This window comes from Echinops telfairi, unplaced genomic scaffold, assembly GCF_000313985.2.
Source record: "Echinops telfairi isolate 266 unplaced genomic scaffold, ASM31398v2 ScPeMD7_7412;HRSCAF=8450, whole genome shotgun sequence".
Classification (NCBI taxonomy): Eukaryota; Metazoa; Chordata; class Mammalia; order Afrosoricida; family Tenrecidae; genus Echinops; species Echinops telfairi.
Genome location: NW_022111312.1, coordinates 9,310,512 through 9,324,764, shown reverse-complemented (window position 1 = coordinate 9,324,764; position 14,253 = coordinate 9,310,512). Strand labels below are relative to the sequence as shown.

General features: G+C 47.7%; 1 protein-coding gene across 3 annotated transcripts in view; it reads left to right on the top strand.

The window, feature by feature from the left end:
• The window catches only part of CIT (citron rho-interacting serine/threonine kinase), a 308,696-nt gene that overhangs the window by 262,427 nt on the left and 32,016 nt on the right, over window positions 1–14,253 (top strand). For all 3 annotated transcript variants that reach the window (XM_045296872.1, XM_004709562.2, XM_045296871.1), the window contains exons 26-29: window positions 4,422–4,619; window positions 5,267–5,460; window positions 8,305–8,440; window positions 12,428–12,532. In XM_045296872.1, the coding sequence (XP_045152807.1) occupies window positions 4,422–4,619; window positions 5,267–5,460; window positions 8,305–8,440; window positions 12,428–12,532 (633 nt within the window). The remainder of the gene's footprint in view (window positions 1–4,421; window positions 4,620–5,266; window positions 5,461–8,304; window positions 8,441–12,427; window positions 12,533–14,253) is intronic.

Here is a 14,253-nt window from a genome sequence, read left to right as displayed (position 1 = left end):
TCTGCGGCCCCCACAAGACGCAAAGGACACAGCATGCAGAGTGCCTGCCAGCCCGGCTCCCATGGCGGCGGCAACCCCATGAACCGGAATGCCACAGTCGTCTCTTCCCAGCTGCCTGCCTGCCGTCTGCTTGTGGGAAATATTTGCGTTGTCCTCGACTCCCACCTGTCCTGCTTTCGCAGGTGCCCTGTACAGACTTATTTTGTGGTCTAAGAAACTGTTCTGCCACTTTAAAAAGATGGAGAAACACCGCTTTAGGCGTCAGCAGGCAGAGCTGGTCAGTTGTCGCCTTTCTAGCCACAAAGCTGCCTTAAAGCCACCGTGGACGAGAGGGAAGGGCTCCACTTTCTTCGCCAACTGTCTCTCTGCCAGGCAACGTCAGCTCACGCCTGGGGGCGCCCCCACCTGGAGACGCCCCCATGCTAACTCGACTGACAAGAGCCCCTCAGAGCAGAGCGCTCACACAAAGGAAGAACTTCAAGCTCAGACCGTCTCTATATTTTGAAGAGATCTTAAAAAAGGATCAGATCCAATCTGTCACCTCAAACCCTACCTAAGTCTGTTTTGGAGAAGAGTTGGTGGGCAAACATATGACACAGTTTTAATTATGAATCAATCTGTCAGCTATAAGATTAAAAATAAATAATATGCAAATAGCCGCCTTCAAAAGAGCCAGGCATTAAAATAGGACGCCAGTCATGTGTCTCTCTAACCTGATGCTCATTATCTCACTGGTCTCCGTGTGGCCAACATGCCACTGCGTGTTGACCCGGGTATGCCCTCGGTGCTGGCCGCCCGTTTGGTATGAGAGGCTGAACCCACTCTCCAGGACAGTGGGGTTTGCACGACAGCCTGGAGAATGCAGCAGATAACCCGCCAGAGAAATGGTGTGGGTTTTTTTTTTTTGTTTTTTTTTTACACTGAAAGGAGATTCATTTTATATCCCTATTCTTTCTTAAGACCACACCAGGATCTCTTTCCCTGAAAAACAGCCTCTCAGAAATTGCTGCTTGCCCACTGTGTTACGACGTCATTGCCCTCATCTTCTGTACCATGGAGACAGATTCAGTATTTCCAGTGGCTCTGTTTTGCCCACCGTTTCTGGGGCTGAGAGAAAGCAGACACCTCCCTAACAAACAGAGCAGTGGTTGTCCACGCTGTGGTGAGAAGAGAGCTGCAGCCACAATGTAGACCTGAGAACTCAGCGTACATATTACTTGGTTCAGAATCAAGAAGCAATACCCACATGGTAGAGAGAGCACTCTCCATCCTCTGGAGTTTCAACGAGCACATAATTAACACCTTTCCCCATATCAGAGGAGTTGTAGTGGCTAAGAATGTAGCTTCAGGAGCCAGAGGCCCTGGGTTCAAATCCTGGCTTGGTTATTTACTACCAGTGTGGCCTTGGGCAAATTGCTTAGTTTCTGTATTGCTCCAGTTTCCCCATCTATAAAACAGGAACCAAGTAATACCTATTTCAAAGGCTGGTTGTGAAGATGTCCCTGTTTGTCTGCCGGCAGGCTCCCTCCCTCCCTCCCTTTTCTCCTTCCAGCCACATGCCTGTGTCTCAAGTCATGTTTACTATCTGCAAACTCAGTAATGTGTGTGTGGGTGGGTGTGTCTAACACTTAATAACAGAACTCCAGGAACTCACAAAACGGGATCACAAATGCCACCTATCATGGCTTTAGCCTGCAGAATGCCTAAAACAAACACACGGTCCTTTTGTCAAGACACAACAGGTCATCAGAAAGTGCAGCTGGACACCAGAGACCTGAGGCCCTTGAAAAGCTGATGCGAGCCCCCAGTGACATATTCTGAGTCCTCTTTAGCCCTTCGCACTCTCACTTTGGAAAAAGAAATGGTGGCAGAAATGGGCTCATAAGAAATGGCTTCCTCCTCTCCCCGCTGAATCAGAGAAGGGAAATGGGTGCCTCAAACTTAAACCTGCCTTCAAGTTATACATTATTACAATGCAAAAAGTGTTTGGGTGGGTCTCTGCTGCTTCTTGTGCTTCTTTTTTTATTCATAATTTTATTGGGCGCTCTTACAGATGTCATAACATTCCATAATTCAAATAGGTCGAGCATAATTTTACAATTGCTACTCGGTCTCTGTTGAGTGGTCACATAGTAGATTTTAAAATAAAGGTTATTATCTTGATCACCTGCTTTTATTCTATTTTGCATAACATACTAAAATAGCATAAGAGTATGAAAGAAAGTCCTAAAAGCTTCTAACTACAACTGATGGGGTAGTAAGTGAGACTATCTCTGTGTCACAGCTGGAGACACCAGCCCGGCAAGGCTCAAAGGGACTTACGTGGGGCCCTTGGGGCAGTGCTTTGGCCCAGGCGAGACAAGGCTCTGTCTTAGGCTTCTTGTCTCAGTCTTATTTCTCTTTGGGAAAGAAGTAGAGAGAGAAAATAGTTAAATGGAGGTCTTCACAGTTTTAGCACAGGAAACTATTGTAAGGAGCAGAGCTAGGACCAAAAAAAAAGGTGACCAGTGATGGTTTCTGATTTTTGGAGATGATAGCATGGCTTGTTAGGCCTTCGGCTGCCAATGCAAGGTTGGCAATTCAAACTCACCAGGCACTCCACTGGGGAAAGTTGAGGCTCTCTCCTCTCATAAAGATGTATAACCTCAGAAACTGGTCCCTGTGAGTCAGAATCAACTTGATGGCAATGAGTTTGGAATTTTTCGGGAGTGGCAGACTTGTAATTTTTCCCCCCTAATGAAGGACTCATAGCAAGGAGCCTGGCCAGATAACCTCTGTGCACCCTCTGGTTGGCCTCGTACACTAGCAATGAACTTGGCTTTTAACACTACACAAATAAAAGACTAACTGACCGAGTCCGTGGAGAGATGATCAGCTCAGTTAACAAAAAGAACGGAAATCTAGTTTTCTGCATCACTTTGAACCAAATGTACTTCCTGGATGTTCTTGAAATCTGGGGGCCTGGGGAGCATTATTTTCTTCCTTCATTAGATTATCCAAAGAAGTGAACTGCAGGATTTGATGTGGAAACAGTGACAACATTTTATATGCTAAGTTGGCTCTGGCTTTGAAAATTGGAAACAATTAATAATCAGAGGCTTGAAAGCATTGCCTTTTAATTTGCCTCTGGGTTGTTTTTTTTTTTTTGGTTACATAAAATTTAATTTACTGCCTGTGTGCCTCATTCTAACTATTATTAGAAAATTGCCCTTAAGCTTCTAGAAGCATTATGTATTATAAGCTCCCCGCAAGAGTTGATAGTGAACCTTGGCCAAGAGAATAGGAACACTGGATGTGCTGAAATTGAAGTCATTCTAACACTGAACAGGGAATAATTTCCCAAAAGCAGATTAAATCTCTCAATGAAATGAGTTTCCTGCTTGTGCCTTCCCATCTTCTGTTCACTGAGTGTACAGTACAAGCCATTAGTGTGGGGCTCTAGCTCGATACTGGCTTCTCAGGATGGTTCTGCGCTTCCATAAAGTATCTTTGCCTTTGTTGCATGAAATTAAATTTATCACCCCTGGTTTTCCTAGAATAGCTCTTAGTATCCTTCGCTGCCAGCCTGCCTTGGGAAGCCCTTGACCTTACTTCCTACTGCTGTGGCGTCTCAGCACGTGGAGCCCCACGAAAGCTGAAGCCCTCTGCTCCCGCAGCCATGGTTTCTGGCTCAGGAACCCACGGGGCCTCTTCTACTCCGCCCTGTTGGCTCCCGGGTTGATTCTGACTCTCCGTGCCTGAGATGGTTGCCATGGGCAGCTGGAGCTCAGTTCACTGACGTGACACCAGTATCTCTCTCTCTCATTCCTCTTTCCTCAGTTTGCATTTTCTGCACGATGTCATCGGGTGTCACCTCGATTGCCTTCCATGTTGACCCTCTGGGGCATCAATCACCTTTGGTCGATTTGCAGTTGCTCAATTTCCCAGATGAATGTAGAGTTAGAGAGAAACTGAGACATTCCCCAGCCCCGTTCTACCCCCCACCCCCCATAGAGGAGTGTGTGTGTGTGTGTGTGTGTGTGTGTGTGTGTGTACACGTACATGTGCTAAGTAATCAAGAGATGACTTGGTGTTGACTTTTTGAGATGGGCCTGCAAACCCTCGAGCTGTACATGTGTGGCTGGTGCCTCCAAAAACCTGTGGTTCTTGCAGCAGTTTCTTACTTACAAGTAGTTTGCTTGGTGGGAAGGAGCCGTGGTGGTGCAGTGGGTTAAGTGTTGGAAGTGTTGGGCTGCTAACTGAAGAGTCAGTGGTTCCAGCCCAACCCGCTGTCCGGTCCCGTCAAGCTCTCTCGCCTCACCAACTCCAAGCAGCGATTCTACTCTGTCTCCCAGGGTTGCTGTGAGTGGCGGCGACTCGAGGGCAGTGGGTTTGGCTGGTTGGCCCGTGTGATGTGTTAGCAAGTTCTCTCCCTCTATCAGGTCATCACCGACCTGGAAGAGCAGCTGAATCAACTGACGGAAGACAACGCTGAACTCAACAACCAAAACTTCTACTTGTCCAAACAACTGGACGAAGCTTCTGGTGCCAGCGATGAGATAGTGCAGCTGCGGAGCGAAGTGGACCATCTCCGCCGGGAAATCACCGAGCGGGAGATGCAGCTCACTAGCCAGAAGCAAGTAAGGAGAGAGGGAGCTGTCTGGAACCAGGATGCCGAGCTAGGTCCAGCGCCCCCTGGAGGACTTTGAGCCTCTTCAGATTGTAGAAGGTGCCCGGTCCTGGCTGGGTCAAATAGTCACTGCACTCGGCTGCTAATTGTGATTCGAGTCTGCTCAGAGGCACCCCAGAAGACAAGCCTGGTGGCCTTACTTCCAAGAAGGCAACCATTGACAGCCCTGTAGAACACAGGCCCACAGTCCAGATGAGTTGGGGTTGGCTTGCCAGAAGCAACTGGTGGTTGTGGTGGCTGCTGTACCTCTCCAGAGGGTTCCAGGGAACACTGGCTCTTTGGACAGTCATGTTTTAAAGACTCTGGGGTCTCAAATTTGTGGGAATAATTTTAAGTTGGATGAATTGAAATTAGAACATTTCAGGGGACCAGTAGGTACCACTTTGCATGTCAATTTGGTTTCCCATCTCTACCCTTGGGTTCTGCCCAGATGTGGGCCTCCGTCCACTCTTCCCCAGTCCCCCTAGGGCTGTAGAAGACAGAGAGAAACTACTTGGACTGTCATAGATGCATGCTTTTCTAAAACTGATCCGACAAAGGTAACACTGGGAAATCCTCGTTTGGTACAAGGCACGACTCAGGGGTACTGATTTGCAGACGATGGAGGCTTTGAAGACCACATGCACGATGCTGGAAGAGCAGGTCATGGACCTGGAGGTCCTGAACGACGAGCTGCTGGAGAAGGAGCGGCAGTGGGAGGCCTGGCGGAGCGTCCTCGGGGATGAGAAGTCTCAGTTTGAGTGTCGCGTGCGAGAGTTACAGAGGATGCTGGACACTGAGAAGCAGAGCAGGTGGGACTCAGTCTCTAGGGACCCAGTATCAGGTAACTGTGACAGGTCTACTTGTGGACAGGGTGACCTCCCAGCTTGCATGTGACCAGGAGGTTTCCTGGATGTAAGACATTCAGGGAAGAAATTTGGGAAATCCTGGGCAAGCTGGTTGGATTGGGAATACGGGTGGGGCCTGTTGGATTCTAAAGCAGTGGTACCCTTTGGTGAGGCCTGGGAGTCTGAACAGAGTGAATATCTCAAGTATTCTCTTTTTCAGAAATATTGTCACCTGGTTTCTTAAACCTGTGACCATGTAGCAAGGTCATCCCCATGTAATTCTGATCAAGACTGAGGCTAGTCTTCCCTCTGCAGCAAAATTTGTTCACCCTGTGTACTCTTGACCTGTTTGCCTGGTGAATTATTTGCGGTGGTGGCTGTCCTGACACCGTGGACTGCTGAGCAGTATCCTGGGCACCCCCCATTAGATGCGAGTAGCACCTGTCCTCCCAGTGGTGATGACTGCAAATGTCTCCAGGTGTAGGCCAGTGGCTCTTAGGGAGAGCAGAGCCACCTCCGGTTGAGACGCAGTGCTCTGTATGAGGAGTGCAGGCAGTGAGAATTCCTCCAGGCAGCCTCCGCTCTGCTTGTCCTCTGTTATTCCCACAGCTCCTCTAGCCCGGGGTTCACTGCTCCCGGGCTGGGTACTGCACAGCCCCTGGAGTGCTGTCGAGTCAGTTCTTACTCTTCGTGTCCCCATGTGCCCCAGCATGAAACATTGCCCGACCCCCCACCCACCTCGCAGTCATTGCTACGCTTGAGTCCGTTGTTGCAGCCACGGTGTCCGTCCGTCTCATTAAAGGTCTCCCTCCTTTTCGCTGGCCCTCTGCTGGACTAAGCACAATGTCCTTCTCCAGGACTGGTCCCAGTCAACAAGACAGAATCTCGCCATCTTCACTTCTAAGGCACGTCTGACTGTACAACAGACTTGAAGATTTATTATCCAATGATGTGACAAATGGCTTTATAGCTCATGGCAGAAAAGTGTTTTGTTCTAAGAAAATCAGTAGCATTGGGGCAGGTTTCAGAAGATAGCAATCTGTCTTGAAGAAGGGGTGGGGTGCCTTCTCCCCATTTGCACAGAGGCACCACGTGGGCTTGCGTGATCCCCGTGACCCCCTGTCTGCACAGCTGAATTGTACTCACCCCTCATATTCTCACTCAGAGCACCTGCCCCTAAAACTTAACTCCCCGGATACTCTGACCTCCTTTCGCAGGACAAACGGCATGGAAAAATTCATGACCCAGTTGGATTCTGTCAGGCTCACTTGGTTATCTCCCACGTTTTCCTGGCCACAGCAGGCTCAGATAAATGTGCTGGATGAATAATCAATGTAAGCCCAGAAAAGAAAAGATTAGAGGCAGCCCAGGAGGATCCTTAAACCTCAAGGGAAACTGGTAGCAATCTAGTCCTCTGGGGCATCGGTGTTTGCCTTTGCTCTGGGCTGCTGAAGGAAACATTGCTCTCGCTGCCCCTCTCTGTTCATTGCTGGTCTCCGTCCTCACCATGCATTCTCTCTGCTCTCCTGCTGGCCCCTCCCTCGCCATCCACCAGTCCAGCTCCTCTCCCAGCTGTTTCTAGGATCTGTTGGAGGCAGTTTTGGGGGTAGAAATCTGTCTTCCCCATCAAGAAATAACGCGTGGGGGAAAAAAAGAGAAATACACATGGGAGGGGTAATTATTTATATGTCTCCTTGGAAAGGTGATTGTGGAAGACCTTGGCTTTCTTTTTCCTTTTATATCTGGGCCTCAAGCAGGCACTGAGTGAGTGAGAGGGAATCCATGGTCCTTGTCCTCAAGAGGCTTAATGTCTCCTAGAGGAGACAGCCTTGTGTTCGAGTATTTGTCACCGAGAAAGAGGAATATATTTAGGCTGGGAGGTGCAGCGCAAGGAGAGGCAGCTTCTGGGAGGAGGAGCTGGCCATGGCTTTCTGGAGGACTTTTATAGAATAGAGAAGGAGAGTATTCCCAGGGAGGAGGTTGTACAAAGAAAGGTACATCACAAAGTTTGTGGGAAATGCCATTATCTTCCATTCCATCTGTCTACAAACTCTTGGCAGTTCTTGTGTCTAAGCAAAGTTGTGGAAGTGGGTGAGCCTCATCCCCCAAAGGGGAGCGGGTGTGGCTTCTTTTCCAGGGTCCGTTTTGTCCATCTTTTCTCTCGACTTATTCGTGCCTCGGGGCAGCTGTGGTTCAGTGGTCGACGTCCCACTCTCTGTTGGAAGTCCTGGCTGCAGTTCCCCAGCAGTGTCCCTCATGTGCAGCCACCACCATCTCTCTGTGGAGGCTCACGTTCTGCTATGAGGCCGATTCAGCTTCAGCAGAGCTTCCAGGCTAAGATGGACTAGGACGAAAGGCCTGGGTGAATCAAGGTGACTGATGACAGCTGAATGTGTGCGGACACATTCTGAGTCATGCTTGCCTTTCCTCAGCACCTAGAACACTTCTTGCATGAAATATCTTTTCAACTGGGGTCTCTCATTGTGCTTTGTGCCCCAAGGACCCTCCGTAGGCCTGGGAACACCTTCAGTTTCTCCCCAGAAGAGGGTTGGGGGGGGCAGTCTCAGCACATCCTATTTAGCTCATTAGGTTTGGGATGCATTTTCCCTTCAGCCATTTCACATGAATATTGACAGGAACTCTCCCTTCCAGAGTCCTGTTACCCAAGGTCCAAAGTGGGTCATGCTGTGCCCTGTGAGCTGTCTGGGAATCAGAGCTGGGCATCGGTCCACAGCCTGCCTGCTCATCAGGGTCAGAGACCTGTGGGGGCGGGATGGGCTCTGAAGCAGGTCCCTGTCTTCCTGGCAGGGCGAGGGCCGACCAGCGGATCACCGAGTCTCGCCAGGTGGTGGAGCTGGCAGTGAAGGAACACAAGGCTGAGATCCTGGCGCTGCAGCAGGCACTAAAGGAGCAGAAACTGAAAGCAGAGAGCCTCTCCGACAAGGTCCGTGCCCAACGCTCTCCTTATAGGGGTGTGTTCTCGTCCCCTTGGTTCCGAAGGCGATGCTAGACGTCCAGGCATCATTCACAATGGACGTTCTTCATGCCCTCCACTGGCTCACTCCACCAAGGTCGCACCATTGGCATCCCCCTTGGCTCAGCTGCTCTGTGTTCAGGTCCTGAACTCTGCAGCCACTTCTCAGTCCTCGCACCAGAAGTCCATGACCACACCATGTTCTTTCTGTGTGCAAAGCAACACCCTAAAGCGTTTTGGAGATTATAACTAATAGTTTTGAAAGAGCATTTAGTCCAGGCCTTTCATGATGACAGGATGCATTGGCCAGCAGTTCAAAACCACCACAGTTCTGTAGGAGACAGACGGGGATTTCTATTCCTGTAAACAGCCAACAGTCTTGGAAACCCACAGGGGGTCACCATGAGTCAGCATTGACTTAAGGTTTTTGTTGTTGTTGTTCAGTATTACAGATAACAAAAGGGAAGACCAGAGATCTTTGTTTTCTACACACACACACACACACACACACACACACACACACACACACACACACACACACCAGCAATCTGAATTTTGTGTTTTCTACAACTCATTTTTTTATTATAAAAGTATCTATCTGGGGTCATCATAGAAGAGACAAACCACTGAGAGAAAGGAGGACAAATTGGTGATCCATCACTAGTGTGATGTTGGTGATTGTGTTAGCAGTCTTCTCTGCAGTATATTGTGTATATTCCCACACAATTATGAGAGTACAGTAAGTCAAAAAGTAATGCTACAAAGTCATAGATGCCCCGATTAAATGTAGAAGGTCAAAATGTGAGACTTGTTTCTCAGCATGTCCTCCGTCTAGGTCTATACATTTCTGAAGGCGATAATGTTTCCGTCTCGCAACCCTTCACCGAATAATCCTGCACTCTTCAATTTATACCACGTCAAAACGGCAGTTTGGACGTTCTCAAGGGACTCAAATTGTGTCCTTTGCATTTAGGGAACAAAAGCAAGTCTGAAGGGGTAAGACCTGGGTTGGGGCAGGTTGAGGGAAGGTTTTCCAATGCAGTTCTCATAGACTCTGAAGCTTCCCTGGAAGCACTAGCAGATGGATTGTCACGGTGCAAGAAAATCCCTCAGCACAACTTGCGTGGCCTTCTTACCAGTGCAGTTTTCAAGTTTCTGAAAACTCGTTCATGCTAAATCCTCATGGGGGTCTTGTGTCCTTGGAAAAATTTATCACGATGGACCCCGGTAGAATCCAAAACAGTCACCCTTACCTTCCGAGCCGACCTCTGTACCCTGGAGTGCCTGAACTGAGCAGACCTCCCCGGAGCCCCTGTTTCGATGCGACCTGTTATTTGGCAGGTGGCCCTGACAAGACTGAGACGAGTGCTCTTGAGAGAACAGTCCGCGGCCATCTGCGATCACACAGACATGTGCAGGCATGTTTCATTTGGAATAACCCCTTAGAGGACGGCACTGAAGCTGCAGCTAGGGGAGAGGGGCATGTCTGATCAGAGCACATGGGAGCAAATGAAGGGGGAGGAAGAGAGAGTGGAGCACATCCTGGCCCACTAGGCCTGGAGGATGATATTCCTGCTCTGAACAGCCAATGCACAGAGTGGACCATATGGCTGATTCCACTATGAGACACGCCGTCCCTCGCTGGCCCAGGGCCCTAAGGGGGACAAGAAACACTGGAGACTCAGTGTGGGGACTGGCCCGGACTGACCCCTTGACACCGAGGCAAACCACTAAAGGCGTGCGGCAGAGCAACCGTGAGAGCAGAGCAGGGAGCCCCCGAGGGAGTACAAAGGACAGACTTGGGCCAGAGCGTGGCACCCCATCGGACCTGACTGAAGGACACGCCTAGAGATCAAAAAACAGACCTTGATCTATTCACAGGTTTTTCTCTCTTTTAAAATTATTTTTCCTTTTAATTAATGTATTCTTCTATGGGTCATTTGTTTTCTTTTTTGTTGTCATGGTTGTGTTCTCATTCATCGCCTATCTTGCTAGGGGTTGATTTTTGGTGCGTATCACTTGGAATAATCCCGTGCATATATGAGCTGGAACCCTAGTAGCAATACTTCTGACTTTAGCGCATTTAAAAGAAAAATTGGGTTCCTTTTAGAAAACACATTTTTGTATTTACTTTTATAGACATCATATATCTAGAAGCTTTTTCTGACTTACTGGATATCCTATCCTTTGAACATGAGACTTAATAAAAAGCAACTGAATGTTATTTACTATGTTCAGCTGTATCTAATCATTGCCCTTCTCTTGGAAATGTAAGCTGCCTTCGAATTTTTGCCATTATAAATAAACTAATTGACTTATCTTCTTGAATATCCATAATTATTTTATATCCATTAACTGTAGGTAGCGTTATTGGATTCAAGGATACATTTCCCTGAGACTAGCTTAGCATGATTTTTGTTTTGTTTGTTTTTTTAACCCTAAGGAAAGACATCTTTTTTCTCATTTAGAAGTAACCTCTTTTTTTTTTTTTAACATTTTATTAGGGGCTCATACAACTGTTATCCCAATCCATACACACATCAATTGTGTAAAGCACATTTGTACATCGTTTCTCAAAACATTTTCTCTCCATTTAAACCCCCGACATTAGGTCCTCATTTTTCCCCTCCCTCCCCGCTCCCCCCTCCCGCATGAGCCCTTGATAGTTTATAAATGGGTATTTTGTCATTTCTTGCCCTGTCCGACATCTCCCTTCATCCACTTTTCGGTTGTCTGTCCCCCCAGGAGGAGGTCACAGACAGTTCCATGTAATCGGTTCCCTCTTTCCTACCCATTCTCCCTTTACCCTCCCTGTTTTGCCACTCACACCACTGGTCCTATAGGGCTCATCCGTCCTGGATTCCCTGTATTTTCAGTTCCTATCTGTACCAGTGTACCTCTTCTGGTCTAGCCAGACTTGCAAGATCGAATTTGAGTCATGGTATTGGGATCGGGAGGAAACATTTAGGAACTAGAGGAAAGTTGTATTTCTCATCATTGTTACATCGCACCCTGACTGGCTCATCTCCTCCCCGAGACCCCTCTGCAAGGGGATCTCCAGTGGCCTACTAATGGGCTTTGGATCTCCATTCTGCACTCCCCCCATCATTCACTATGGTAAGATTTTTTGTTCTGATGATGCCTTACACCTGATCCCTTCTACACCTCGTGGTTGCATAGGCTGGTGTGCTTCTGTGGGCTTTGTTGCTTCTGAGCTTGATGGCCGCTTGATTACCTTCAAGCCTTTAAGACCCCAGATGCTATACTTTTTGATAGCCGGGCACCATCAGCTTTCTTCGCCACATTTGCTTATGCACCCCTTTGTCTTCAGTGATCCGTTTGACACCCCTAGAAGTAACCTCTTTTATGTTGAACACAAGGAAGAGTCTTTTCTGTTTGACTGGTCCTGACGTCTTGTGTGGCCAGGTCCTACTCGTCCCTGAAGGCCATGGGCAGTGCGATGCCATCTGTTGGGTTTCTTCTGACTCTTATCACACATGATTGGTGTATGTGTCTGCGTGTGATTGGTGTATGTGTCTGCGTGTGAGCTCCCCTCTCTCTGCCTTTTGAGCCAGTGCCGGTTGCCTGGCACAGCTTGGCCATCCATTCATGCTCAAAGCCCCTATGCAGTGCTGTGCACACGGTCAGCACTGTGCATGTGGTGAATTCAATTCAGCTGAGATACGTACATGAGCAGGTGTCCTCTCCAACCTTGCCACAGCTACATGGGTGGCCATCCTTTAGGAATAACTGCTGTGCTCATGTCATCACAGGTGGAAGGTGTTTGGATGACATGAACTTTCATGGTACTGCACTTTTTTAAACACACGAGTGTTTGTTTTCTGACCTCTAGAACATGATTATTCTTTGCATGGGAAGTTTGTGGATATTTGCACATGTCGTTAGCAACTAACATATCTTAACGAGATGCCCTGACCACTTTCTCCAAACGTGCAGCTCAACGACCTGGAGAAGAAGCACGCGATGCTCGAGATGAACGCCCGCAGCTTGCAGCAGAAGCTGGAGACGGAGCGGGAGCTCAAGCAAAGGCTCCTGGAAGAGGTGAGTGGAAGGCGGCCCCTGGTTAATGGAAGCAAGTGGGGGTTTGACATTGGGGGTCAGGTCCAAATCAGATCTTTTCATAATTTGAAACTGGGATTTTTTTTTAAAAGAAGGGTAAAGTGGTTACTTCATGTTGTTTTAGGGTCTTTGTCACGTCAGATAGTGTGTCATGAAGGCATAGACTGTCGTTTCCATCTCTATCCTGTGTGGCACTTAGTGGCATAGAGCACAGAGAATGAACACGTGCCACAGGAAAGCGTATTGAATAGACGGTTAGTGGATATGGAGCCTAATTTTTCTTTAGCATTCATATCCACAGTGTATTAAGTTATTCTGTCTCATAGAACATCCATGCTAATTCACTTAATGCACAGGGCTGCATCTTGATCAAATTATGTTGTTGAGCACCAAATTTCATAATGACTTTTGATTGTTCAGCTAATTCAATTTTTAAAAAGTGGTCCTCTGCTTTCGAGATATGAAATGAAAAGCTCAAATCGGTCTCTGGAATCCCATCCTTTCTTATACCTGTTCTTGAAATCCTGGACATTGCTATTTAAATTGATGGGCTGCTCTCACACCCCCACACAAAGCCCTGTATGGTGAATCACTAATGTCTAGTTAACCTACAAGAATAAGTGATTTTATAAAGCCAGTCAATGAGGAGTAGAAGCGAACAGGGTTTTCTGTTTTAACCCAATAAATAGTCCAGGTAGCCAGAATTCTCTGTTTGTGGTTCATTGACAGTATTTTTGTTTATTTTTGCATGTCACCCAAAAAGCTTGAGACATAATGATGAAAGAAATGCTATTGCTGTGCTTTTACGTTTGAAAAGAGTTAGTATGAAATGTTTTATAACATGTTAGTTTTTAAAATGTGGCTGGGAAGTTCACCAAAGGCGACACTAAGAGCCCTATCACTGGTGCTTTAAAATCCACCTGGTGACCAAATAGAGAATTATGACCATGTATCAGGCTGAATAGACAGTGTCCCCTCTTTAGGCACTTATTGGGGATCTTGTATCTAGGGTGAGTAGCAGTGTCCCCTCTTTAGGTACCTATTGGGAACAGAAATAACTAGTGACCTCACCTGTCCCATTTGCCTTCTGGGAAGAGAGAGTCAGCCCTGACAGCTCTCTACTTTGGCCCAGGGTCACCTGGTGAGTCAGTGACAAACTGCTAGGAATAGAATGCCCCAATCCTATATAGTCTCCTCGTTCGCACTTCTCAACTCCAAGAGAACAGTTCCTCTTTTGCAGACTGTGCCAGACATCTGGCTGACGTGGAGTTTGTAGCAGATTCCAGCAGACAGTTGAAACCATTATGATACAAAGAAAGATCATGATTATCCCAAATGCCCTCCAGGATTCTTGGTTTGTGTTTGCACTTCCAAACATGGGACCAGAAGCTCTACCTTGATGCCTTTTTGAGCATAGAAACTTTTCTGTGAGATCAGAAGCCGCATCTTTAAGTTGGGAGGCGTTTTGGGGGTCCTCTCATCCAAATCCTGGCACTTGAGTCCCTGTTCCTTGTTTCTCTGCCCATGACAAATGGTTCTTTGTCCCAAACCATTTTCCTTGGGCCCAAAGTGGCCTCAGCAATCTCTAAACTTGGTGCTCTACAACCACTGTGTGCATTGGATGAAGTAGTCCTGCAGCTGAAGACCGATTTGCTGATCCTGACCAAGCCGAGCCTAGAGTCTCTTCCCATCCCTTCTCATGG